This window comes from Daphnia carinata, chromosome 5, assembly GCF_022539665.2.
Source record: "Daphnia carinata strain CSIRO-1 chromosome 5, CSIRO_AGI_Dcar_HiC_V3, whole genome shotgun sequence".
NCBI classification, from domain to species: domain Eukaryota; kingdom Metazoa; phylum Arthropoda; class Branchiopoda; order Diplostraca; family Daphniidae; genus Daphnia; species Daphnia carinata.
In genome coordinates this window covers 5,237,401-5,264,316 of record NC_081335.1, presented here as the reverse complement: position 1 = coordinate 5,264,316, position 26,916 = coordinate 5,237,401, and the positions used below count along the sequence as shown (strand labels likewise).

The following is a 26,916-nucleotide window of genomic DNA, read 5'->3' as shown; positions in this document are numbered from 1 at the left end:
TATGGTAGTTTCCTAGCGTTTTGTAAATTAACTATCTAGTTTAACTTCTATCTGGGATTGAACTGCATTCCTTACTATCATGAGGCTAATGCTTTACCTCTGAGCTACCAAACTTCTAGTAACAAAATTTCTTTTTTAAAATACTAAATACTAAATACTAAATACTTCTTACTTTAAATGTTACCCCAAAATGCCGACAAAAATGTTACTTATTCGGGATTTTATTAGACATGATAGGCAGACATCGTCTATCGTACCTAAATACAACGAATGTATTAATTAAACACAAGATTATATATGAGCTGCTGAGAATTGAACCTCAGACCTCCGTCCCACCATCCAGGCATTCATCCACTGTGCCAACTCGTAAGATAAAAAATGAAAATTACCGCCAGCCCATGCCCTTCGAAAACAGTGTCCAGAATTAGCGCATTCGCTTAAAGCACAATCAAATGGGGCTATGTCGAGAACAACAAAACCGTTTTTTTTTTTTTTACTTAAAACCAATGACTTATTAACAAATGTCTTCTACGACAAGTAAAAGGAACATGAAAAGCGTGAAAAACCACTGAAATTTCTGAAAAAAGCTATAAATAAACTTGTGTCCCAATAAGGGACAACAGTTTCCGAAAAATTTCTCGTTCAGTAACTGGTAAAATGAAATAAAAAATACGAAATTACCTTTAAAAATGTAAAAAGTTTATTGGCTTTGAAGTTACGAAAAAAAGTGAAAGGATGTAAATTAATTTTTTTAAAAAGCTGCGTGGATGAACCCAGACTAGATTCTAAGTCCCTAAAGTATTTTTGCGTTATTTCTATGAAAATGATGCAAAAACGGATAAATATCCTACATCAATCGATTTATTTTTGAATTCTGCGTCGATTGATGTAAAAATATTGAAAAAAAGGTTTTTTTGTTTTTTTTTGGAAAATATCCGTGTCCTAAATTAGCGTCGGCTGTCCCAAATTAGCAAGAATGGGGTTTTTTTCTGGTTTGTAATATTGGAATAATACTAGCATTTAATGGGACAGACCTGTACTTAATCTGTAGAACTTAACTTGCTCTACTGTTTGATATAATTATTTAATGGGTTTCTTCAATTTTATCTTAGAAATTTCCTGTGTCGTCCAGATGTCAGCTAACAAATCATACGCTGTTTAGGTTTTTCGACCGCAAGCAAAACGCATAGATTTCAATTACCGTTTTCTCGGATATTGTTATGTTTTAAATTTTGCCCTTTTGATAAATTGCGTAACCCCCCTTTTAGTTTATAATTCGCCTATAAGATGTCCCAAAAGAACCCCTATCAGTAAACCATTTGTGAAGCGACGAAATGTATGTTTTTGGTCCCAAATTAGCAGGAACCGGGACTGTGTCCCAATTCGCGCTTTTACCCTACTTCATGCTTCATCGCGAAGATAATCAAAATCCAGGCAGCAGATATCGTTGTCTTTTCTAATACGGACCGACACAGACAAGTTTCAACATAAAAGTTTGGAAGGAATGATCGAGAAATAATGTTTGTCTGTTTTTTAAACGGCTTCACTTCACGAAGTCAATTATTATCAGCTTTATCCCAATCCAATTGCGCAGTTCCCGTTCTACCCGTTTGATTCGAAAGTCCTCCTTCTATAGCTACACAACATCCACTGCTGGTGGACTGGAGTTCTCTTGGAAAACACCAAAAATATTTCAAATTGTCCAACAAAACAAACGGGAACCATGTGTAACGAATCGTCTAGCGAAGTCCCTTCTTACCTTCTCTCTCGAATAGACTAGAACCTTATACCTGTAGCCCCTTGTTACTCAGAGCCTTCATTTACTAACCTAGTTTTAAAACTCCCTTAAGAATATAAAAATAAGGAAGACATGTCCGGGCACGCGGACTAAAAATAGATTTATTTCAGTTGGTCTGAGATTGCCCGAAACGGCCTAATGCCACCCGACCGATTTTTAGCTATCGTCCAAATTCGTCCGATACCGTCCGAATTTGCCGCCTATACCTCTCCATTGCGCCCAAAATCGTCCGATACCGCCCGATATTGCCTCGTAACCTTTAACACTGTCCCGTATGACTCTCACGGTCGATGGCTAACATATAAGAAGCCATCGACAACTCGCAATAGTTAGTCGATCCTTGAAGAACTATCTCGTGTAGACCTTCAGCGCCCTTCCGAGCGCTACCTCATCCTCTCCAGCTGAAGCGTAAGTCTTCCTCTTAGTAATATTCGCTACTTGTCTTAGCTATCCCTTAGTGGTGTAAGCCCAAGTAAATTGGTACGGAATCGCAGGCCCTTGCCTCCAATCTGCTCATGTTATTGACTACTTGTGGTCTCTTAATACACATTATTCTATCAAACACGTATTGTCTTACGCTTATTGTACACGACATTGTGATTAACAGCGCCGCATTTAGTTTTATTTTTCAGTATTGGAGGCAACATGACAACGTCGTGTCCTCCTTTACACATGTAGAATACAATAACTACACCATCCCTGCGCCTGTCATTTTCTTCTTCATGCTTTTGTTTGATTTTTTTATAAAATTAGTCATGACGCATGACAGTTTTGCTGATTTTCCACGACCCGTTTGGTGGTAATTTTATTTTTACTATTCCTACTTTAACTTGTCAAGAAGAGCAGCATGATTTATCTAGCTACTTTTAAAGCGAATTAGAGTCTTGCTCATGAGATTTTAATGAATTAACCCATAAGTTCAGGATGTTTAAATGGGTTTGATTACTTCAGATGAAAAGTTAAGCGTTTAAGTATCAGATTATCCACTTAAGCGCTCATAGTGTCGCAAGGCGATTCGATTGCAGTTCGTTAGGTTCTTTTTTTAAACGTGTCTCATTGCGCCTTTTTTTCACGATAAGATTTCAAGGTGTCCGAACCAGATTGTGTCACTGTGAATAAATTTGTACTCATTTAAATCGTGAAAGTTGGGAAATCCCATCAAATTCGAGTGCAATTTCACAGTGATACGATTGCATGACTTGTGCATTTGATTAGCTGGCATGTCATACCTGGGGAATGTTTTTATGCTCGGAAGTCTCTAACACTTTGATTGTGCCAAGAAAAGTAAGTCTGGAAAGACCCAACAAAGACTTTGGGAAATCCCAAACCAGTTATGCAAAACAGGTGTGGACGAATCGCTCGCAACGGAACACCTTTTTGTGCGTGCAAGACACCGATATAAAACGCGACGAGCACTTTGGAATGGAGCATCAGTTTCTTCGAGCCCTACACTCAATCTCATCATGATCCATTTGAATACTTTGGTAACTTAGTCTATTCTACTATAACTAATGAATTTTTTACTAATTTCATCGAATGTTCAGGTGGTACTCTCCGTGGCTATTTACGCCGTCGTTGCCCGACCAACTGAATCGCCAATTAAATCTACCACCACCGTTGAATCCGCTGATTCTGTCGATGTCCGTCAAGGATGGAATCAAGGCCAGAAATATTCAAGCTCCTATCCTATCGGACAATCTGGAACTGGCTATTACCCAGATCCGGCTGTCGCTACTGGATCTTATCCGGCAGGGAACACCCGTCCTTCTTATGCCTACGACAACGCGTTTCCCGATCAGGTGAACTTCGCCGGTGCTGACGCTCATCGCGCAATCGCATCGATGTTCATCGTTCCCAACGGCGGATTGGTTTCTAACCCTGCTGGGAATCAAGTGGCTGGATTCGCTCCGACTGGATATCTAGCACAAGGTGGAATATCCGCTTCTGCCTCCGCCGTCTCCGTTTCATCTTGAATCTTTAAATTTCAGTTTCCTCCATTATACAGAACTTTTCTGATTAATGCATTGTATAAATAACACTATGGGCGTCAATACATTGTTTGCAACATATCGTTTACGTTTTGAGTTACCTTGTCGTAAAACAAATAATAGGTTTGATTTCAACTGGATTTTAAGTGGTGGCGCCATCATCGACCGAATTAAGTCATAAGGGACTGTGAGCTGTTGTTGTTCAGTTGACTTATGTCATCGTTGCTATTACGTTGTCAATGATCAGATGCACTCGTTCCGTGGCTGCAGTGGATGCTGGACTAACTCTGGACTCTGGAGACTAGGTCTTTCACACTGTAAATAGCATTACCATCGAAAGTTTCAAATGCTAAAGTATGTTTTGTCAGTTAGCTTTCTTGTAAAAGAATTCATTAAAATTATGTTTTAATTGTTGCTGGTTAATTTAAACAGTAAGGGCTTAGAGATTTAAGGATGAATGGCAAGATTTACCTAAATGTCTTCTGTGTTATCCCCAAGAATTCAACTAGTTATCCAAAAAACTTAGCTCTTGCCCAGAAATGCTGCAAAGAACATGGATTCAATGTTCATTGGATCACGGAAGAAGATTGTATGAAGTTAGAGCCCTGCAGAAAAGATCTCTTCATTTTAACTGCATTTGATGGCCTGGTATTTGAATTTCTTAAAAGTTGCAATTCCAAAGTTGTTGGTCCCCAATATATGTTGGCTATAATTAACAATGAAGAACCACTTCCTGATGTCTCAATCTCAGTCTTCAGTCTTGCCATGAAAAGGATAGTGATAACATCAACAGGTTTATCCTCACAAGAGAAAAAGTCAATTCAAGAGAAAATCCAATTCCTGGGTGGTAATTACTCACCAGAGCTTTCTGTCAACATCACTCATCTCATTGTCAAAAGTGTGGCCGACTTTAGCCCGAAATTCAAAGTAGCAGTGGGGAAACGAATCCCAAGAATGATTCCAGAGTGGATCGACGCCGTTTGGGATGCAAATTTAGAAGAAATTATCCATGCAACAGATCCTATCTTTGCCTGCTGTATTTGCCCTATTTTCCATGGATGTGTAGTGTCTACTTCACAAGTCTCGATCAAAGAGCGTGATTCCATTAAGAAAATTGTCCAAGCCAATGGTGGCGAATACTCTGCTAAACTCGAGAGAGGTAAAACGAATATTCTCATCATAACCTTGGCCGAAGGAGAAAAGTACAGCCATGCGAGACGATGGAAGATCCGTTGTCTCAAACCAGAATGGATCCAAGCTTCGTTAGAAAAAGGCTACGCTGTAGATCCGAAATGCTTCACTCTAAACGAGACTACCACACTGCCTTCCAATTGTTCTACCCCGAGAGCCCATAGTCATTCTTTTGTGAATGTCGGCGATAGTAGCGTGAACACTACCATTTTTGACGAAAACCAGCAAACATGTCGACCAATTAATGAAACTGCTTTTGAGTATCCGTGTTCATTCTCTGAGCCTCAGCGATACGGTTCTCTGCAAAAAAAAACTCTGGACTGTTTGGATTTAACTCAATCTGTTAACGCAGGGCCATTTCTGAAAGATTACAAAGTTTTTCTTAGCGGTTTCAGTGGCTTCCAATTGGAGAAACTTCGGTATGCTATAGAATAGTGGCAAATTTTTAAAAGTCTAACATTAAAATCAATTTTCATTGTTAAGGCGGATTCTCAAAAATACCGGCTTGGCCCGATCCTTCGTCATTAATACATCGATATCACATGTTATCGTCGGGGAAACCGTGAAAGTGGATTGGGATCAATTGATGAAGTTGGAAAATAAGCCACACGTCGTGACAGTCGAGTGGCTAGCACAGAGTCTGCGATTGAAAAGTGCTGCAACCGAAGCCGATTACCTACACCCAGAATTCAAGAACCTTTGCAATTTCAGTGATACAAAGGGAGCGTCAAACGATGATCCACCTATAGAGAACATCGATGGTTCTCTAGACGAGATGCAGTTTACCTTGCAGCCTTTGATCAAAGAGCAAATAGAGGAAGAAGAATCTGCAAAGCTCCTTCCAATCCTATCCGATTTGACTTTGACATCTGACAATCTGAAAACATATTCTGTCAATTCCATGAATGGCGTCATTGCTTCAAACAATCGAGCTCAAGTGGTAACCAAGAATTCCAGATGCTTGGCAACGGAATCAATCATCAATGAATCGGCGAACTGTGACACTCCGTCGTATTTACGCCCTTCAACAAATGGTACAAATACTTTACATGTAACCCCTGAACCCCGGCCAGCTCTTTGTAATATGCTCACACCTGATACTCCATACGGACGCTTACTCAATGTAACTTTGCCCGTCTGTACGTCTTAATTTATATTTCTGTGCAGTTCTAAATATTTTGTTTTTTATTTCTAGCCGGATCCTTCACCTGGAACCCGAAAAATGTGGAAACACGCTTTAGATAATCGAGTCCGCTTGACGCCCCGTGTGGATGAATCCGTGGATACTACAGCATCACCATATGAACTTCATCCTACCGAGATTTTCCCTGGAATCAACGAATATTTCCATAATCTAACCAAGCGAATACTACGTGATAGCCTATCGGCTGGAAATGCTGCTGATAATAAAGAAGCCACGGCTTCTGTAGTCCCAAGACAACCACCTTTTCAGGACGTGGTGATTTTCTTTGAGGATATTGAATTAGCAGGAGCTGAAATGATGAAAATTGTTGAATCCCTGGATGGCCGTGTTTCCTCTGATCACTGCAAAGAGGTGACGCATTTTGTGTTCCAAGGTGAATCGATCTCGGCTGAGGCGATTCAGAACGTCAAAAAATGGCAACAGAAACTCGTATCAATTCATTGGATCCTCGATTGCGAAGCTGCTGATGTCCTCTTAGAAGAATCTGATTATCTACCATCTTCATTAAACCATATAACGTCGTGCTCTATCGATTGCGATTGGCTTTCTCCTGTCTGTGAAATTCATGAAACAAATGGCGAGTCGCATACTCATTTCAGCTTGACCGAAGTTGAAAAAGAAAGACATCAAGAGTCTTTCACTGATAACGATAATTTATCTCTTTTGGACGAATGTTTGGATAAAATACCCTCGACTAGCTACAACTATGTAACAAAATACGACGACATGATTGCCCCTGGATGTTTAGACATGTCGCAACCGACTTTTAAAGTTACGACAACTGTCGAACTTAAGCAAAAGCGAACTGAATTAAGCAAAACGCAGGAGACCATCGCATCCCAATCGGTTGCTCCCGCTTATTGCATCATGTTTTCAGGCATGTCGCAAGAAGATCGTGACAGTTGCACAGAAATCCTTGAAATCTTAGGCGGAACAGTGGTCAGGGCTAATCAGTGCGATCCTGCATGTACTCACCTTGTCGTTGCTAAACTTAGGTGTAAAGTGAAGCTGTTAACTTCGATAGCCGCCGGTAAGTGGATCGTTCATCCTGGTTGGGTGTACCAGAGTGAAAAAATGGGTCGTTTGGTTGACGAACGCAAATACGAATGGGGCAATCCCACGTGCAATGATTCCATCTCCACGCAAGAAACGAAAATTGCTGCGGCTGCTTATTATTGGCGCGTCAATCGCGATCGAGACTTCCCGGCCGGCCCGTTCCAGGGCATCACAGCCGCACTTCATCTAGGCGATGAAAATGATTCTTTCCAGCGTTTACTTGAAGCAGGCGGAGGAGAGGTGGTTCCCCAAAGGTAAGTTGAATTTTATTTCTAGGAAACCTGAAAACCCATTCATTTTTAAAGCTATTCTTTCACTGTTCATTTTTCTGCTTTAGGTCAGCATTAGAGGATAGCAAAACCAATCTCTGCATTTTAGAAAACCGTGAAATTAAGACGATTCCACTTTCCTTGTATGCCAGTAAAGGCATATATTGCGTCCCTCCCGTCTATCTGAGGAGTCTTGTCCTTGCTGTGGGCAAAAAGCTCCAATGGAGTGAGTCAGTTTTGCCAGTGTTCCGTCCTTATCTATCAAGTATGCCTTTCAGTAGTTCTTAATTGTTCTAAAATTATTAATCTTTTCCGTGAACTGTTCTTCTTTCACACTGATAACGTTTTATGAAGGAGGGTGGTAAACAAATTACACATATTAAATCAGAAAAAATGCTGATGTTAGTATAGCAGAGTGGCGCAGCGGAAGCGTGCTGGGCCCATAACCCAGAGGTCCGTGGATCGAAACCACGCTCTGCTATTTTGATTATTTAGTAAAATTTATTATGCCTCGTAGTTCTAAGTTAAGTGAATTGTTCTAAAAAGTAAATAGCGATAAAAGGAATCGTAAACATATGCCACTAACAATAAGCCACAAAAAAGCAACGGAATGTTTTCATCTCGCTTCAACCCGTATAATAAAGCAGTAGCGGAAAACGTAGATTTATACCCATGACCCATAACATAGTACGATCTCTCTGTTGCGAATCAATCCTTTAAAAGACGTTCGACGTCACTCTGGAAAGACCCAAACAAATCGTGGTTTTTCTATTCAAGGAAAAAAAACACTGACGTAGTACAACAAGACAAAACCGGTTTTACGTTTGGCACTAGCATGTGAAACGCTTGCGGCGCAGGTGTCGTGGAAGTCGACGTAGAGGGCGCTTTGTATGCTGCGCTAGATGTCACGGGGTTCATGTCGCATACCCCCCATGCAGAGCTAGAATACAGCAGTTGGTGCTACGCACTTGAGACTACAACAATAGATATTCTGGTAAAAATTCGAGCGAGACCTTGGATGGACCAACAGTTTACTATCTCATTTCAGCTGCAAGCAAGCCAGAAATAAAAATACTTATGTCCATATTCAACGCATTGGTAAACTCAACTGATTTATCCACTTTCCTATACTGCAATTATCGTTAAAACATCAGTTCCATTTCTTATATCGATATTTTAGGTGTTTCATATGGTGTCAACTGATACTTTCAATGGCCGGCCAACTGAAACTTCAACGATCACCAGCCCATCAGGATTTGTCGTGGAAAACCAAGGATAGAATTAGAGCCAGCGGCCAACATCATACATCCGTCCAGTCAGCCAGACCGGCGCTGTCGATTCCATTACTAATGGAACCTCTTCCATCGGAAGCACCAGCAATCGTCCATCTAACCTCAACCGCGATATCTTTTCAAATCATGTAGAGTTTGCTAGTCCTGACGTCCAACGTGCTTTGGTGTCAGTCTTCAGAATCCCGAGTAGCGGTTTCCTTGCCAATCCAGTAGAAAACCAAATTGCTGGAGCTCCAAGATGATTCCGAATTGGAGCTGGTGTCTCCGCCTGCCGTTTCCATTTCCTACTAAGCAATCCATAAACGATTGAATCTTGATTCAAAAAAAGCTTTCCAACTATTAAAGTTAATATTATGTTCATCTATAAAAAGTGACTCGACGTCATAGTAATTGTTTTTTTTTTCCGTCGTTTAGAAAACGTGAAACAAATATCGGACGGCCGAAGAAAATCTAATGTGCCCAAGGCTACGAAAGGCGAATGCACAAGGCTTCAGTGTATCATGAGATTTCACAGCCGTCCGGTCTCACTAGTCTACCGGTTAAGCAAGTGATGATTTAATAGTGTAACTGTGTTACAAGGGCTTTAATGGCATGCAGTACAACGCTTTGATCTTGGAGCTTTGTTCTCTTCTGGAGCTACAGCTGATTGCACTGACATTTCCTTAGCAATATTTGCTATTCGAGCAGATGCGTGAACTTCAGCAAGTCAGCCAGTAAGCCATTTTATTTTCTGTTGTTTAAAGCACATGTGGTTTTTTTAAAGGAAAATCAGTGTATTGCTTCTATGTTTTTGAATAGTCTGCTGTGTATAACAGAAGCCTTCTTTTGTGTCAGAAGTGTGAAAAATATCCTCAGCTTTATAACGGCTTTACTTTTCACCCGGCACCATGTTTATTTTTCTTTCGGCATTTTCCACATGTGAATTTACAAAAAAATTAATTCGGATTGATATGTGTTCATTACAAGAATAATGATTTCAATTTGTAGTCGCAATTCGCCGATAGGAGATATTATGGAAGCCTAACTTGTATAATCATAATCACGCAAAGATGTCTTCTTCAAGCAAGATGCCTGTAAGATGGACCATCGGCCCGTTCTTGTTATCACTGTAGAGAGTTCCATGGGATATGGTTAATTTCACGGTGCTTCCTTTGGTAAGGTGCCAAACAGAAGGCAGATTTATCGTAAAATGTCCCAGGTCACCAGCAAACGTCGAAGCCATTTTCTTATCATCAATATTAAATTCTACACTTAAAACTCCGTCATTCGGATCGTTGACACCCGAAAAGTCAAACAAGTACGTGCCAGTTTTGGGGACGGTGAATATACCCGACCTTATGTCCATGGCACCTCCGTCGTTCAGTACTTCGATATTGAACGGTATCACTGATGAACTAGATGACGAATACTGATCTGATCTTTGCACGTAGAAATGAACGGGTTGCGTTTTCACATCCGCATACCCTATTTTCTCCTGCTTAACATTTTGACCTGTTATGGGTTAACGCCGAAGAAAAGGTTCGTGAGTAATTACAGGTATATATAACCTTAATTATGTTATACCTAGAGAAAAATCGCAGTGAACAAATTCGACTCGCGTTGATCCTCGAACAGGATACAATCCGTTAAGAGTGTAGCCGATTCGCCACAGATCCGCACAACTGGTTGGGTATGCGTAGGTTAGTTTTCCGGAACATGTGAATTTTCCCAGGGTGTGGCTGCCTCCGTTGTGATTTATCTGCCCAAAATTTAGTTTCGTCAAAGGCAGAACTCTGCTCAGTGTAATATTTCCTGAATGAAGCAAACACAAAAATTAGATTGCAAATTTTCCATACGTTCAAAAATAATCTTCAATCTATTTATACCATTATCTGTTAAAGGGACAGCTACATTAGCGTCACAGTTGCATTCAAGATCCGGACGGACACACTTGTTTTCACTGCCACATTGACAGGTGTGAATGGATTCATCTGAACCCGACCAAAAGGTTTGTTTCTTATTATTAACGTCGTTCCACCAGGCATAGTCAATGCTGTTTACCGTAAGCGGTCCCCCAAGACAATTCACCTATACAGTTGAATCAATCGTTATTTGAACAAATAAGATTCTAATGTGAAAAGGACTAACTTGTATAGTTTGATGGCAATTTGCAGAAATTTCAGACAAAGCTTTCATTTGATTGAGAGACCCGCCACTGTACACTATCGGCCGTGAATAACAACCAGCAGGACGGCATTTAGGGATTTCAATAGTTGCCTCGCTATCATGGCCAACACTAGTTGCTCCTGTAGATTGAAGAATTCGGTAACGGTAAATTTATCGCCATTTTTGCGTGATAAGAAATTACCTGTAGACATGTCGCAATAAACATAAATAGCTCCATCGCCGATTCCCAGTCCATCTGGGTCGATCCAGTACATTCCAGATTCTTTGAATTCCGGCAGTCCACTTTCAAGAGCTTCGTGACACGTCCTCGGGACAAACAACGCCGAAGATGTAGTAGCCATGGCTTTATTGGCTACGAATTGATTACTGTCAACACTGCGGGATTTCTTATTGGCATTTAACACCAAGACGGACTCGAGTCGCTGAACTTCAGTTTTCAATGAAAGGATCTCACCCCTGGCCGTCTTCAGTTGGATCTCTTGATCTCGAACTTTAGCTTCTAATTGATCGAATTTCGCTATGATCATGACCTGAAAAAATTTGTATTTACAACAATCAAATCTTAAGTGTTACCGAAAGAAACAAACATCTTACGTCAAATTGTCGCTGAAATTCGTCTGGCAAAACTTCTGCACCGACAATTGTAATGAGTAACAAGCAGCTGATAAACATGGTGGCCGACATGTTCAACGTGATTCTTTCAACTAGAGCACTGGATAAAGAATCTTTTGTTTGAGGCTCAATTGCAACATCGAGTACTTGCAAGAAATCGCGTAAGAGTGCGACACATCCTTATTTGAAGAGAGATTTATATTGAAGAAAGGCCTCCAAAACTGCGACGGTTAGGCTATCAAGTAAAGTCCCGCCGCTTATACCTGTTTATGACCTACAAATGCCACTTAATCTCATGCGCATTGCAAGACAACAAGGAATAAAGAAAGAGTGGTTATCGTCACTTCGGGCCAAGGAAAAAACATAAAAAAACTATTTTTGACAATTGTAAAAGAAATCGCTATCGTTCATCAATGACGGTCGGCCTACATGCGTCAGTAAAATGGTTCAGTAGATATGGCACACGGAAAAGAGATCAGGGATTAAGGTGCTTAGCCGAGTAGGAGGATTTAGGGCAAAGTGGGATTAATTGGATTTTGAATGTGTACGAGTGGGGTGATGGCTTTTTTTTTTATCACAAAAACGTGCTCTACGTTGCCACTTTCGAGGACTTTCAGGCGTGCAGTGTGAGCAAACACGGATACAAACGCGAATACGAGAAAGAATGTCAAATGTTTTTATTATTGCTTCGTTTGTTACCCAAAGGTCAGAAGGGGGGGGCTAATTTTTTAATTGTGTTCGTGACGTGTTTACATATCATTTACTTTATTTATTCTCTTGCCAGCTGCGTAGGAAGTGGAATTAAAACCCAACGCGTTTCAGTCCCCGTACTCGACCACTTGGTGCGGCTGCTTGGGGTTGCCGCGCAGACGATGGTTGCCGATAGGGCGTGATAATGGTAGTTGTAGCTGTATTATACTGTTTTCCAGTGGGATGTTGGCTGGAATGATTTTGAACGTAATAGTTATAATGAATTGTAACTGGTTGATTATACACATTTAGTTTCTAATTTTCTGCGCTCTTTTTCAGTTTTACTCACTCAAAGTTATTGGAGGCGATACGTGGTGGAACGGGATTATCCATCCGGACATACGGGGCACGATGATCTACAGCTCGAGTCTCCGGAACATGTGGAAAATCATTGAAAGGTGCCGGAACGGGATGGAACTCGGGAGCGATTGAAGAGTTGCGAGAAGAGACGTCGCTACTTCGTGCACTTGCCTTTCGTCTCCTACGTAACGATTTTTTACGTCATTACAGTTGCATTATGTGTCAGTTGAATGTATTCAGGAATTGCGGCTTACCTGGCGAGAATGCAGCCTAGATAGACGAAACCGATGACTAAAATCAAGCCAATACCACCCAAGATGCCATAGAAAATGTAAAAGAACGTGTCGTAGCTCTGTGCAACTGGTGGGGCTTGTGTAGAAGTGTTGGTGGATCCGGACCCAGTCGACGAAATCGATAGCGTGGTTGTCCCCCTTGTAGGTTTGCTCGTCGTCTTTGTTGTCTGAACCCCTATCGTCGACTGTGTTGTAACGGATGTTGGCAATTCAGTAGTCATGGTAGATGTTGGTTCAACGGACGCAGCAGTAGATGTTGTTTCGATGGATGAAGCAGTAGATGTTCGTCCGATGGACGAAGCAGTAGATGTTGGTCCGATGGACGCAGCAGTAGATGTTGGTTCGATGGACGAGGCAGTAGATGTTGGTTCGATGGATGCAGCAGTAGATGTTGTTTCGATGGACGCAACAGTCGACGTCAGCGTTGTCGGTAATGGTGTGGTAGTGAGGGTATCGCAAGATTGGTCGTCGTACCACCTAGGATTGAGATCCCTAAAATTCGTCCCGTTAGAGCAAGTACCGTTAACGAAGGGAAGCAATTCACGAGTGTCGCGAACGAGCCAGGCCAGTTGACAATTACCGCAGTTGATTGGATCTGATGAAAAAAATATTACCAAATAAGAAACAAATGACGAAAAATAAAAAAATAAAATAACGATCATATTTAGATCGTAACTGTTAGTGACTGAGAGACTGCCACTCTCTCCGACCGTTGCAGTCTTCATGTCCATCAAGATTTTTAAGTAGATGGATGAACGGAAATCTTGTAACTTGTTGTCGTCGAGTAGGACTTTTGCGTTCCCGTAATATCCTTCATGAAAAAGAGGAACAAAAAGTTAAAAGTTGAACATTTTCTCTGAAATATCGTGCAAAAGATATGGCGTACTATTGTTAAATGTATTTTCAACGATGATCGATAAAGAAGTCTTTTCGAGGTTCAGGGCTTTGACGGCTGGAGCGGAGAAGGAAAGGGAACTGGATGACACTGTCGTTATCGGACACAATGAAATATCGAGCGAATGTAAAGCGGACAGCACAGACAATGCGGTCGGAATGCGGCTGATACTCGGATTATTGTTCAATGTTAACAGTTGCAAACTTTTGGCATTAACCAATGTAGTCAGGATGGAATCAAGCTTTTCGTTCGTCAGTTCTGCGTCATTCTCGGTAATGATGAGAGTTTGCAATCCAGTCAACGATGTCCCTGGGAAAGTGAGAGGCGTAAAACCTTGGCAGTTGGTAATAGTGAGCCGTTGGACGCTGGGAAGTGATGGAAGAGATCCTAATGATTGAATTTTCGTGGCACCTTCCAGTTGTAGGAAATTTAAACGAAAGAATCCGTTGAGAAAAGACCACGTCAACTTGCCAACGTCGCAATCATAGCTGATAAATTCTGTTGTCGTTCTGGCTGATGCCTTAAATGAATCAGGATCGATTTCCATTGGATTTATTCCGCAACTGGCTAGGTTAATGATCCGTGCACGATGGTTGCCCAGCAAATTCGCTGGGATTATGGAATCACCCACTTCTGGGACGACATCGAACCGATTTATATTGGTAAATCCAGTGTTTCCAGAGAAAATTGTCTTGATTTCTGTGAACGGAATTCCAAGACAAAGAACATTCTGATCACCGGTAGCAACATCTTGAGCGCAGAAACAACGGTTACAGTTGATCGCTCCCGTCGTGCCGATGCCACCAAGCAGCAAGAGGAACTGGCTCAATTGAAGAAAATAATGAAACAGTTAGACATAGTTAATGGGTATGTAATAAAATTAGACTAACGTAGAGTGTGATTACTCTAATGCTCAGCGATTTCATTATGAAAACCCAGTGAATAATGATGTACGATTTTAGGTAGATTTCAATACTAATCAGGTAAATTTAAAACAAATCATCTAGGTTAGTCTGCTATTTCGGACTGCGCTGGGCTGGAACTGTGCTGCTTAACGAGCTTCGACACTCACTGCATTCGGCCAGGTCTCAGTAGTCGACTATAGCAATGTTAAATAAACTCAAGGAACCAATTTTTGGTGGTTATCTACGTATGGTTGCAATGAGGTGCAACGGGTGAAGGAATTTGATCATCACTTATTACGTTGCTCTTGAGGGCGTATTGAGGCAAACGTCATTATCTCAGTGAGCTCAGGGGAGGTCGTAACTTTAACGTTTTATGTGTCGAAATAACAACAAGATAAGCGCTGACAAAAATAAATGCTAAGTGACGTGAAAGCTTACCGTTTTACACATAAGAACTAACGTGTGTAAGACTGGTAGTTTTATCCGTCCAATTTACCTTGTTTTCTAACTGAATTTGTCGTTTATCCCGGAACTTGAAAGTTAGAGGTGAAACTTATCTCTTTGAGGCATGGTACATTCGTTATGAACTTTTTTCAGACCTAAACAGTTCGCAATACAGTACACCACTTAAAGCGTCTAAAAAAAAATACTTTAACCACATTTTAAAAAATAAATAGATAACTCCTGATCTGTTGTTTTTTGTTTGTTTTTTTGTGGAAATTGGTAGGGCATAGGAATAAGTTAGGCACCATTCTTTAAGGGCGTGTTAATGGATGTAGTACATTGCGTTCTATTTTAAACATTTTCTTGATTACTACACTGAAATTTGGCGCTTTTTCATGCCCGCCTTTTTTTGCTATTCTTAATTATTTGCAAGATATAGTTAATGTTTGAAGGTTGATTGCCATTAGGCATCAGTCAGTAACAGTAGCCTACAGTAAATTTCTTTCTCACATTTATTCTCTTCAGTTTTTATTTGCTATTAGGCTACTTATGGCTTACCCTTGGCTTTCATGCAGCTCAACCTCTCGATCTCAACCTTTCTGCTTGATGTAGTAATATCCTATAACTGCTTTCTAACCCCTCTTCCCTCTTACCCCTTCCCCCTCTCCCGCCCAGAGAATCACATGAAAAAATATGACAATTGTAGTACGAGAGTTAAAGCCGTGCATTTTCAAGCTAAAACCAAACTGTGACACATACAAACAACATTCGCACGCATACACACAAACAAATCATTCACAAACTATATTATCTAATGTTTTTGTTCTTTTTTGCCCTTACTCCTGATCCGTTGGATCTCTGTCTTCTTTCCTCCTTGTGTGGAAATCCCTAGAAACCATCGCCATTCCTACACGCAACACATTCAAATTTTGTTTTGTTTGTGTTTTTATTTTTTATATTTTCTTGTCAATAATTAAATTTAATAATAACTTTTTTTTCTATTTCAACAGAATTCCCCCAGCTGAGACATCCGATACCTGGTGGTCTTCAAATTACCATATTGCACTAAAATAAATGCCAGCTACATGACTTGCCCTTAAACATCTGAACACAGGACAGCGGGGTTGTTTTTCCAAGGCTTGCTTTCGGTATTCCGTGTTCTTCGTGATGTTGTTTCTCATCAACTTGCATACATATGTGCCTTCTCTCCCCTTTTATTTTTAATATTAGCCTTAGCCACTAAGCTATGGTCGGGTGCAAAAACGTGACAACATTTTTTTGCCTTCTCCCTCCCCTTTATACATGTTGGTATCAGATCAAACTTATTTCTTGTTAACCAATCACTAGGTAATTAACGGTTTCACCTAACGTTTGTATAATTAATCGCAGTTTTTTTTTACTTACTTTTTGTCTTCACCATTCATTGCTTGAAAGTATCGTTCTTTAGCTTCGTATTGATGAGTCCGAATGTGATATTTTGGCTGACAGTTCTGAACGGATAGGGAAAACAGATATCTAATTTGAACGGAAAGTGAAGAGAGGTATCTTACGTTTCTCTTTCATTCCGAAGTGCCTTGGGAATAAAAAACGTATTTTAACCTACCTTATTTTTCATTGATTTTTTAAATTAACGGTAAGCTATTTTTCAGATTCCTGGTTGAATTCGCAGAAAACGGATGAATTTTACTCTTGTGCGTAGTAGAAACGATGAAAAAAGGTCGGAAATCAAATTTATTGATCGCTCTATGATTGTTTTAATCTATCATTTCTTCATCTCTGCAAGCAGATTGCTGCAGTTCATGGCGGATTCTGATATCAACGTATGGTGCTTGTGAACAATGATTAGCTGAAGCAACGCCTCTTTCTGTTCACCACTAAGATCAGCTTTGTATTGCTGACAAAACGCCAACAACGGCTGATGCCACAAAACGGGCATTTCCCTGGAATCGAGCTGAAATCTGTATTTAAAAAAACAAAACATTTTAAAACGTTAACTAAAGAGTTTTATCGAATTTGTATTTGACCATGAAATACTCACTTGATGAAATAATGAACTGCTGCATGAACTACACGATACGGCAACGCTTACTTTTCGTCGAAAGAGGTCCGCAGAAAAATTTTATGTGGTCCCCTATGGTTTATCTCAGCTAGCTTTCATATGGCCGCAGCGAATGTAAGACAGGAATGCAGCATACTGAAATTACGGAGCCTACAATGTTAGCTTCTCTTAAGGTGCAGGTGCCACTCTGGGGTACGTTATTAGAAAGGTAAAGGTAAAATAATAGTTTGAAATTCTGCTTGTACAACCTCGCAAAGTAGAAGAAGAAATCCCTAGAAAAACGCCCCAGGTTTAGAAAAGAGCTTTCCACAGAGCTTCATAACGATGAAAATTTTGTTTCTTGTACTCGGCGATATTGTAGCGAACACGAGGAAAAAGGACCAAACTAAAATCCGTTGAGCCACTTTCTCCGTTGAATTTGATGTGAATATCCGTGTAGTAGCATACATAGCAGCAGCGCTCCATTTTTAGGTTGTATGATGAAATAAATCAACATTATCATAATAAATCCATGAATTAGTAACAAACTTCAACGCTAGACAACCAAACCAACGGGATGAGGTTGAACGCTTTTGGTAGTTTCCACTACGATAGCGATGTAAAATTGATGCTACACCGAGATATAATGATTTTGCGCGGGGATCAACACCTTGAAATTTGATACGTACGAATGAAAACATTCAGATGTTTAGCTTTTATCATTGATACATGAATAACACTTGCCATTACTTTCTATTTCGTAAAACTGAGTTTGGATCGCGGCCTGCTTTTCTGTTATTTTTTCCATACTAATACCAGCTAGATTTCTCCTTGATGCTGGATGGGATTCATAAACAGTGCCAGGGCTTTTTCATCATCTTCATCAACTTGCTATAGAACAGAAAATTAGAAACTACATCAGATTAGAGCTAATCGTTTACCCCATCTTCCCCAAACTGTGAATCATTTTTAAAGTTTGATTCTTCACTGTTACATTCATCTCCTTCAATGTCTGCACCCAATGATGTGGCTCATACCTAAAAAAAAATTAAACTGAACAATGTCTACAATTTAATATATTAAATAGCTTACTTTGAATGTTGGCCACTTGCTCCTGTTTCTTCTTCAAGCTCTTGCTGTTGTTTCAGAGCTCGTTTAAAATCCTTGCTGACAGTTTGTCATCAACAAATTCATCATCAGCATCAATCCCTTTTGTTCGTCTATTAAGCAATATTCAGAAATTAAATACCTTTAGTAATAGTCACAAGCACACAAGTTCTCTTGACCTGTTTCTTTTAAAAGTCAATTACCTTAACTCGACTTTTATTTACTGCAAATTCTTCGTTTGCAATATGTTGATCAAGACCTTCAGCCCTACCTGTTTTGGACACTTTCAGTCTTTTAGCCTTATACCTATTTTGTTTTGTAAGAAAGAAGAATACTGAATGATCTAACATAACACAACTCACACTATGAATATCGGACTAAGCAGACGTCTCTGTCAACAAGTATGAACCTTGTAATGGATAAAGTGAAGGGCAAGCAACGGGGCTAGGTTAAGCGCAGACTTCAGATATAGGAGTTCCGCAATATATTACACGCCTCCCGTCATGACTTTGCTATGGGAACTCAGCGCATAACCACTTGGAATTTGACCACACAGTCTAATCAATTATTTAACTAAATATTAAAAAAAAAAAGGAAAGAATGGCACCAAATGCTAATTAAACCATCTGGAACAATAGCAATTATCGAAAATAAGGTATAAAAAAGTATAAACTATTTAATTTAATTAAAGAGTAAAGCGCAATAATGGGAAAGGTTTCCAAATTAACTACGTGCGCTTACTTTTTTAAAAACCTTGTTTTGAGTGGTATTCAATACATCGTCTAAATGTTGGACCATATCCTTCTGATTGAAATAGTAATAGCCTACAACAGCTTTCTAACTCGGCTCCTCCTCCCCCCCCCCTCCCCCCTTATAGAACCGCATGAAAAGACAAGACAATTTTCATTTTAGGTTTAAAGCAGTGTATTGACAAACTAAAACCAAACTGCGATACATATACGTATATGATCAGTTCTGGATCGGTGTAGCCAATAATGTACACTTTGCCATCGTCGGATAGAATTAATAGGCAAAGGGCAGTGCAGATGATTTGTCCGATTGTGACTGACAGTTTGTGGACCTCCGTGTAAAGATCTGTCGTGGTCGACGCATTTAAATCCAGTCGAAAAACGGTGTTTTCAATGACTGTACGGTCTTGAGAGCGAGAATGCAAAGTGTTACGAAGTGTTACGAAGCGTAAAATAAAATCGGTGAAACTGCAAATAAAACCGATAGTGGCGGCTGAATTAATGGAGCGGCTAATCGATCCAAATGAGCCAAGATGAGAACAGCAGCTTGATATATGTCACCGTCGACGTCTGTGTCACCATCATCGGGTTCAGGCGATAAGCTTGCTTGCTTTAAAAGGCAAGCCAGTGGACTAATAGCGTATTCTTCATCACTGTATTTTTCGGAACCCCCCGTCTGCTCTTGCTGGACTGCTGGATTGAAAGGAGCTGGGCAGACGTACAGTACACCTTTGTCTGTTTATCCCACTATGCTACAGTTACAGTTAAACGGGTTGTACCGGTCCAATGGAAGCAGCCAAACCCTTTGTATGTTATATTGCAACAAATCTTCGATGGGGTTTGTTCCGTAGCGGCAGCACGACTAATATGGTTATTTTGGCTCCGAAATGCTTCACTGAAATGAATACAAGTGAACGCTTCCTGCCTCCGTGACAACAACGGCATGATCGGAGCAGCAGTGTACGTCCACAATCCTTTGTGAACATATATTTCCAAATAAAATGGCTTGCTGCATATGACCACCTGGGTGGACCCGCCCCAAATGTAAATATCCCCGTCCTCGGACAGGGCAACCCTAGTAATAAAGAAGAATGAGATTATCAAGAAAGGCAGAGAAAATTTTTTTAAATTTACTCATATTCATGTCCACAACTAATTCGAACAATATCTTGCTAGGGGATGATCATCATTGGAATATCGTCGCTGTCTGCCATCCAAGACCATACGTTGACCTGACCAGCATGCGTTAGGATAACACAGACACAAGCGCCGGCCATAAAACAAATTTCCGCAACCGAAAAAGCGGGAAAACGTTTGAGAATTCAGATAGTCTAAATGCACAAAAAAAAATTTAAAAAATAAGTACGTGTGATAAACTGCGGAATTTCACCTAACGCAAACTGACCGCTTCTGGATCGGTGTAGCCGATAATGTAAACTTTGCCATCGCTGGATAGAACTAATAGGCCAAGGGCAGTGCAGATCAATTGTTCGATTGTGATTGAAAGTTTGTGGACCTCGGTGTAACGATCTGCCGCGGTCGAGGCATTTAAATACAATCGAATTAAGGTGTTTTCAATGACTGTTCGCTCCTGAACACGAAACAAAGCCAATGAACTAGTAGCGTATTCTTCATCACTGTATTTTTCGGAACGCCCCGTATGCCCTTGCTGGACTGTGCTCCAACGGCGGAGCGTCTGAATTAAGGGAGCAATCGCAAGACCTCGATTATTTGAACGGTTATCCTTCAGAAAAAGAAAAGCAAATCCGTTAGTAGAAGGATCTTTTCTATTTAACGCGGCTGGTAAATTACTTGGCCACTTTCCACCACGTCCCATAATTGAGCAGAAGTTGTAGCTATAGCATGTAAAAGACAGGGGAGACTTCCACGCTGAATGCTGACTTCTAAAAGAAGTTGTAGCGCCAATAGTCGATCCCGTAGAGGAATGGAACACGAACTTTCTCAAAGTAAGACGAGGAGTTCCCATTTTCTTTGTTGGTAGGAAAATTTAAAAAAATTAAAATCCGTACTCGAAAATAATGGAACGCAAAAATGCACCGATTAGTTGAGCAATCTGAACCAGAGGTCATATGTGCTATTATCCTTTTGATGGAGAAGGTGAAAGATAGGCGCTGGAGGTAAACTACGAAGAGATTCTAGTGCGTGAATCAGCAACTCAAAACAGGCATCCCAGTCTTCGCCTATTGCAAAACAAGGTGTTAAACGTTTTGCTGGCTATACTAGAATGTGATTTATACCTGATTGCCATGCACGACAGAAAAATGCAAACAGAAAATTAAGTGCATCATTAGATCCTACTTCGGTTAAGGCAGCGATAATTGTGTCCAGTAAATGTGTTCCAGTAAATTTCTATGTGTTGATGATTTTGTCCTTTTCCATCGTGAGCATTTCTTCCATCTTATTGTAATAAGAAAGGGTGTCAATTTTTTAAAAGTAAGATTTAAAATCTCATAGCCTTCGCTGAATAATCTTTCCTTTGTTTGCCTTTCCGTTTATCTGCAATTTAACGTTCCTAATGAAATCCAGGCGGTCGATCACAGGCAGCAATTGACTTAGATCGTGGGCCATCACAATCTTTTCCCTGTTAATTCCTTTGCTAAAACTGCTTTCAAACGTGCACATCAAATATTCTAATAGCGAATCGACAGTGGTTGTAAGTGGAAGTCCAGTAATCATGAGCCATCTGCGATTACAAATGCTCGAATTGCTATTGCCGTCGTGACTGGCCAATGAGCGGATACAACGATGTTGCCCCTGCTTCCTCATCAGCCAAATCAACACTGTTAGAATTGCACTGCAGATGACACCGTGAGTCCCATTAACGCCACTATTGTAAAGACCCGTAGAACGAAGAGTTTTGTTAGGCCATTCACCCAATTTGTCGCTGTGGAAATGCATGATAATCAAAACGATACCAAGAGCCATTCTGAGGAATTCAATTTGAATCAATCGATATTGAAACCAGAGAAAAGTGGTGCCGTCTGTGCCGATTGCTTCTTCATCGATGGAGAAATTTAGCAAATGTACCCAATGGCTGGCTCGTTTCACAGGTGGCGGGAGATCTTCTAGTCCATCTAAGCGTTCAGTAAGAAGTCGGTAATTGGGTTTCCAGCGGAGAAGATAAAGAATAATGAAGGAAATGAGTAAGATGAGTAACCAGTAGACAGTGTTGAAAGCAATTCCACCTTCCCAGACAATCCATTCGTTAAACCATCCAATTTTGATTGAAATGCCGTAAAGCGTATGCGTCTATATTCGTGCAGTTTGACGTATTTATTTCTGATTCCGTATGATTGCAATTCATTTTGATTTCCCCATCCGTTTTACTGCAAATCATATATGATATTTGGAGTATCCTTGGTGATGTGCAAATAAATGCAATGATAAATAATTCCAATATTCAGTTTATTATTTCCCACTGCATGCTATTCCACTCAACGATTACACTGTTGAAAATAATTCATCATTGTCAACTTTGTCACTGGCTTGATGACTTTAAAAGAGGTCTCACCGACTGTTACTGAGAAAAACACGATTATCGAAGCCAATTCACTTAACGAAATGTACAAAACATAGCCTAGTTAGAAATGCTAACGTTTTGAATGCACCATATCAGTCGCTATATGTGAAACAGTTTTATGAGAAAATCCAAAAGCATCAAAATAATTCAAATTTCAATACACATGTTTTTCTATAACTTTTCAACATTTGGAATGTTGAAATAGACTGAAATTGAAACATTTGTCGTACTCTACGACACGGATCGTGCTGGAAGCTTCTATATATGGTTCTCTATTATTATAACGGAAGCCCACAAAAATCGACAACCACAGCATACGTATTAGATATTGGGTGTTGACACAAACAAGAATTGGGTTCTAGTCAACGTTCTTTTTCGAGAATAGACAATAAATTTAAACTGATGTTGGTATTTGCTGTCGGTAATCAAGTTTTCTCCATCAGTTACATTGCCCCGAGTGGATGCCTTTCGCTTCATCATTGGTCATTATTTGCTATTCGGCCATTTTTGTTTCGACAATTCCAAGAAACAACAAGGATTTTTGGAGGGAAATTTTGTTAGCTGTGGTAAAGGTGAACAAAAATCAAAATGGCCGCTTTCTTTCTTCTTCGTCAGTCGCTGCACCATTTAGTCAGTCGATCTTTGGACTTCGTCGGTGATGGGTGTGAAACGGGAAACGGCTGGGTAATTGTATTTGTCCAAAACGCTGTTACTCAAGTGGATTTATGTGATACAGTTAAAGCCCAATTGTTCGTTGGTATTTCAACAGTATTAGAAATTGGGACGTAATTTTTCATAGCTCCGTACTACGCCAGTCACACTGCAATTTAGTTAAACGTTACGTACAATGATGGTGTTTAATTAGAGCAGACAACAGGCAAGGACCAATGACATGACCATTTTTACAAAGTTTCGTTTTTTCATTGCTTTCGCCGTCGTTGCATAGCATTTTAAGGAACAAGTGTGTCGTGAGGTGAAAAGATGCTGTGGATCTTTTGGGGGTGTAGACATGAAACTGAAACCTTTTGCGTCATTGTCAGTATTCTCCATGTCACAGCTGGCTCTACGTGAAAGCTGTTGGGCAGTTGGAAAATTCATCAGTCATCATCATTAAGGTTAGTGGGCATGCCCGGTAGTTCTTTTTCGTTAGAGGCGTAACAGTAACGTATGCGGCACAATTATGTATTATAAAATAGAAATAATTACTGTATTAATTTAGTGCGACATGACTTAGTCCGTAAATAAGAATTAATTTTAATATCCAAGGTACATCCAAACAATTTATTTTATTGTTTAATAGTGGAAATCTAGTAATCTTTTCCCATGGAATTCGACATTGTTTCACTCTCTCTCTTCTCATTTGTTTGAAAGAAGTTTGTTCGATTCGTTGCTGAACTATTTCCTTCGGTTTGAAATGAGATTTGAAGAGAATAAAGTTGAACAGAAATCAATAATTGTACCCAGACTTGCCGCGATCGCGATCAAAAATTGATCGCCGATCCGATCTCCGATCAAAAAATTGATCGCCGATCCGATCTTTTGAAAAAGATCGGAGATCGGATCGGCGATCCCAAAAAATTGATCGCGATCCGATCGTTTTTAGCGATCAAACTTAGCGAATGCCAATTGAAGGAAACTGTTTAGTGTTCACCCTCAATGGCCGCCAGTGACTGTCGCTGTGACAGCCAATGCTATTTTCGCGAAACAGTGTAAATTTTTACCGTTAGATGCTGCACAAAAATGATCACTAAAAATGATCGGCAAAATTTGATCGCCGATCCGATCTTTCGCAGTTTGATCGGATCGCCCGATCCGATCAAACTCTAAAGATCGGATCGGAGATCGCGATCGGAAAATTGATCGGCGCGGCAAGTCTGATTGTACCAATGGTAACAAAAGGAGGGCAAAGCTTGGGATTGTATTTTATTAGAAAGTAGTTCTACTGTGTCATTGATTTCGCACTAGGGAATTTTTTTCCGTTTTATTTACATAATCAAGATTGAATATTTTAGCACTACAAATGACTACGTCAAAAAAGTAACTGCCGTACTACCTTTCGTAAGATGAATTTTGTTATTCCCCGTTAATTAGATTTATATTAGTAAGGTAAGCCCTCGGGTAGAAAGCATTTGGCAAGACGCTGAGGCGTCATACCTCCATTGTCTGCAATGTTCATGTTTCCTCCGTGTTGTAGCAGAAATTCCACGACTTTGGCCGAAGCACGTTTTCTATATTGAACGGCGTAATGCATCGGTGTCCATCCGTTGCTGTCGCGAGCGTTAGGATTTGCATCTTTTTCGATGAGTTGCTGGATAGCGTCAAACCTAATGTCATCGTTCTCATTTCTGATTGCTTCGTGCAAGGGCGTTTGTTGATTAACATCAATGGCATTCACGTCAGCTCCAAATTCGAGTAACATTCTTGTCACTAGAGGTCCGTAAATTCCGGAGTTTGCAACCGCTAAACGTAGGGGCGTGATCCCATCATTGCCCTGCTTGTTTACATCTCCGCCGCTGTTAAGGAGGATCTTCATTTTTTCAGGCACTCTCAATTTCAAACTAGATGCCGCATAATGAACTGGTGTAAATTGGTTTTCATAGTCCTGTAGGTTAACGTTTCCTCCATTTGCAAGCAGCAGTCTCAACATATCTAGTCCCACAAGTGATTCGTTTGAGATGACGACTGAATGAACAGGTGAACGTCCAAACTTGTCCGTTGCGTTCGGATTGCCTCCATTTTGGATTACCATTTGAACATGATCCAGTTTACCGTCATTTTTGCTGACAAGGCAATGGAGGAGCGTCTCACCATTGCTGTTGAGGTAAGCGTTTGTTTTTTCTGGGTTTACACCCACTAATTTCCTCATTTCGTCCCCACATTTCCCTTTATTGATGATGGCACAATGAATAGGTGTGAATCCATCGTTGTCTTGAATAGTTAAATTTCCGTTACAAGCTAACAAAAGTTTCAGTTTTTCATGGGCATAGTCGTTTTCACTAGCCGCTGCGTAATGAACAGGTGTCCATCCTGATTGGTCAACAGCATTCGGATCGCCGCTCATTTGCAGAAGAATTCACATCAATTCAAGCTGATGTATATTATGGTTTCTTACTGCTAGATGAAGGGGGGTACACTTTTCATTATCAGTGATATGGGGATTTTCCCCATTCTCTAGTAATTTTTTTACGATATCTTGTGCACAGCCACCATTGTTTAACACTGCCAAGTGGAGTAATGTACTTCCAGTGCTTTCGACGATGCAAGCACTTCGTTTTTCGAGGAGCAAGTCTAATAGTTTAGGCGCTGAATCGCTGGTATTCATGGTTGCATAATGAATTGGCTTGAAACCATTTTCATCGATCTTATCGACATCGCCACCGTGATCGAGTAAGAGTTTTAAAATATCGACTGCATGTTTTCCTTGATTTGTGGCTGCCCAGTGAACGGGTGTAGTTCCGTCTTGGAAACGCGCATTTGGGTCCGCTCCGTTATCCAGCAGAACTTTCATGAGCCTACTTCCGCAATTCGACTCATTTTGGGCTGCGATGTGAGCCGGAGTAAGTCCACTGTCGGTCACGGTTAGAATTCTTTTGCTATCAAATAACGCTTGCATTATTTTGTCCGCGTAGTTTCCTTCATTAAACGCCGCCAAATGAAACGAAGAAAATTTGTTTTCCGTGAAACAATGTTTTTGTAGAATCATATCTGCAATTTTTGGAGCATTTGAAACGTGGCTTTGAACTACTTCACGAAGCAAACGTGGAATATGTTTTTCCGCCCACTCGAGCAGTTCTGACCAAATAGCTGGCGATATGTTGCATTTCGCCGCTGTTCGTATAATTTCCTTTTTTGCTTCTTGCGAGGTTTCGTGAATTTCGGGATACTTCATTTTCCATACTTCATTTTCCATAGCTCATCGGCGATTTGTTCGTCATCGTCATAGAACAAACTGCTCCATTGCAACTCGTTGGTAATCTGCACAAACATTTGCAACCAGATTAGAAATGTCATCATTATTCTTGTTCGTGTAAAATTCCACCGTTTAATTTTCGTTTGTCTGGTTAATTTTTACTTGAAAAAGAAATAATTAATCGAATACCCAATATCTGGATTGCGCCAGTTGATGTTTTCTTACGAGCGCCGAAGTCGGCTTTTGCTGATTGATTGTCGCCGTCGACGAATTGACGAGCGGGTTGTTAATCATTTCTGCTAAACGAGACCAAATGTACGACACCAAAAGCACTGGCTTAGTTTTGATCAGCTCGTGCAGCCGCCTTGGAAATAGATGGTGTTGAAGATGCTTCTTTGAAGTTTCCAG

At 40.4% G+C, this 26,916-nt stretch overlaps 6 protein-coding genes, 1 long non-coding RNA gene and 1 other non-coding gene across 8 annotated transcripts in view; 3 read left to right on the top strand and 5 right to left on the bottom strand.

The window, feature by feature from the left end:
* The first annotated feature begins 3,246 nt into the window (after positions 1-3,246).
* On the top strand, positions 3,247-3,780 carry LOC130696190 (uncharacterized). The gene is made up of 2 exons (XM_057519272.2): positions 3,247-3,282; positions 3,343-3,780. Exons 1-2 carry the CDS (start codon positions 3,262-3,264, stop codon positions 3,769-3,771), a joined length of 450 nt encoding a protein of 149 aa, XP_057375255.1. The 5' UTR covers positions 3,247-3,261; the 3' UTR covers positions 3,772-3,780.
* Positions 3,781-4,006: 226 nt separating this feature from the next.
* On the top strand, positions 4,007-7,846 carry LOC130696172 (DNA topoisomerase 2-binding protein 1-A-like). The gene is made up of 5 exons (XM_057519250.2): positions 4,007-4,140; positions 4,219-5,396; positions 5,461-6,100; positions 6,173-7,491; positions 7,575-7,846. The coding sequence occupies exons 2-5, from the start codon at positions 4,240-4,242 to the stop codon at positions 7,792-7,794; spliced, it is 3,336 nt and encodes a 1,111-aa protein (XP_057375233.1). The 5' UTR covers positions 4,007-4,140; positions 4,219-4,239; the 3' UTR covers positions 7,795-7,846.
* Positions 7,847-7,915: 69 nt separating this feature from the next.
* On the top strand, positions 7,916-7,987 carry Trnam-cau (transfer RNA methionine (anticodon CAU)). The gene has a single exon. It is a non-coding gene; the product is annotated as a tRNA-Met (tRNA).
* Positions 7,988-9,706: 1,719 nt separating this feature from the next.
* Positions 9,707-11,866, bottom strand: LOC130696180 (uncharacterized). Its single transcript, XM_057519260.2, has 6 exons — positions 11,559-11,866; positions 11,146-11,494; positions 10,926-11,083; positions 10,664-10,865; positions 10,362-10,589; positions 9,707-10,289 (listed from the first exon to the last, which is right to left on the bottom strand). Exons 1-6 carry the CDS (start codon positions 11,646-11,648, stop codon positions 9,838-9,840), a joined length of 1,479 nt encoding a protein of 492 aa, XP_057375243.1. The 5' UTR covers positions 11,649-11,866; the 3' UTR covers positions 9,707-9,837.
* Positions 11,867-12,238: 372 nt separating this feature from the next.
* Positions 12,239-14,658, bottom strand: LOC130696174 (mucin-5AC-like; the record flags this gene model as incomplete). Its single annotated transcript, XM_057519253.2, has 5 exons — positions 12,239-12,516; positions 12,616-12,807; positions 12,881-13,514; positions 13,596-13,730; positions 13,806-14,658. Coding segments are annotated over 5 exons (1,953 nt in total), but the record flags the coding sequence as incomplete, so codon positions are not given.
* Positions 14,659-16,905: 2,247 nt separating this feature from the next.
* Positions 16,906-26,916, bottom strand: part of LOC132087725 (bystin-like) — a 53,689-nt gene continuing 43,678 nt past the window's right edge. The window contains exon 2 of the mRNA XM_059495353.1: positions 16,906-17,121. Within this exon, the coding sequence (XP_059351336.1) occupies positions 16,926-17,121 (196 nt within the window). The 3' untranslated portion in view covers positions 16,906-16,925. The remainder of the gene's footprint in view (positions 17,122-26,916) is intronic.
* Positions 17,208-18,701, bottom strand: LOC130697035 (uncharacterized). The gene is made up of 6 exons (XR_009421027.1): positions 18,512-18,701; positions 18,294-18,421; positions 18,143-18,238; positions 17,952-18,092; positions 17,471-17,871; positions 17,208-17,409 (listed from the first exon to the last, which is right to left on the bottom strand). It is a non-coding gene; the product is annotated as an uncharacterized LOC130697035 (long non-coding RNA).
* On the bottom strand, positions 21,428-26,489 carry LOC132087983 (ankyrin-1-like). The gene is made up of 4 exons (XM_059495368.1): positions 25,786-26,489; positions 24,753-25,671; positions 21,563-22,263; positions 21,428-21,475 (listed from the first exon to the last, which is right to left on the bottom strand). The coding sequence occupies exons 1-4, from the start codon at positions 26,485-26,487 to the stop codon at positions 21,428-21,430; spliced, it is 2,370 nt and encodes a 789-aa protein (XP_059351351.1). The 5' UTR covers positions 26,488-26,489.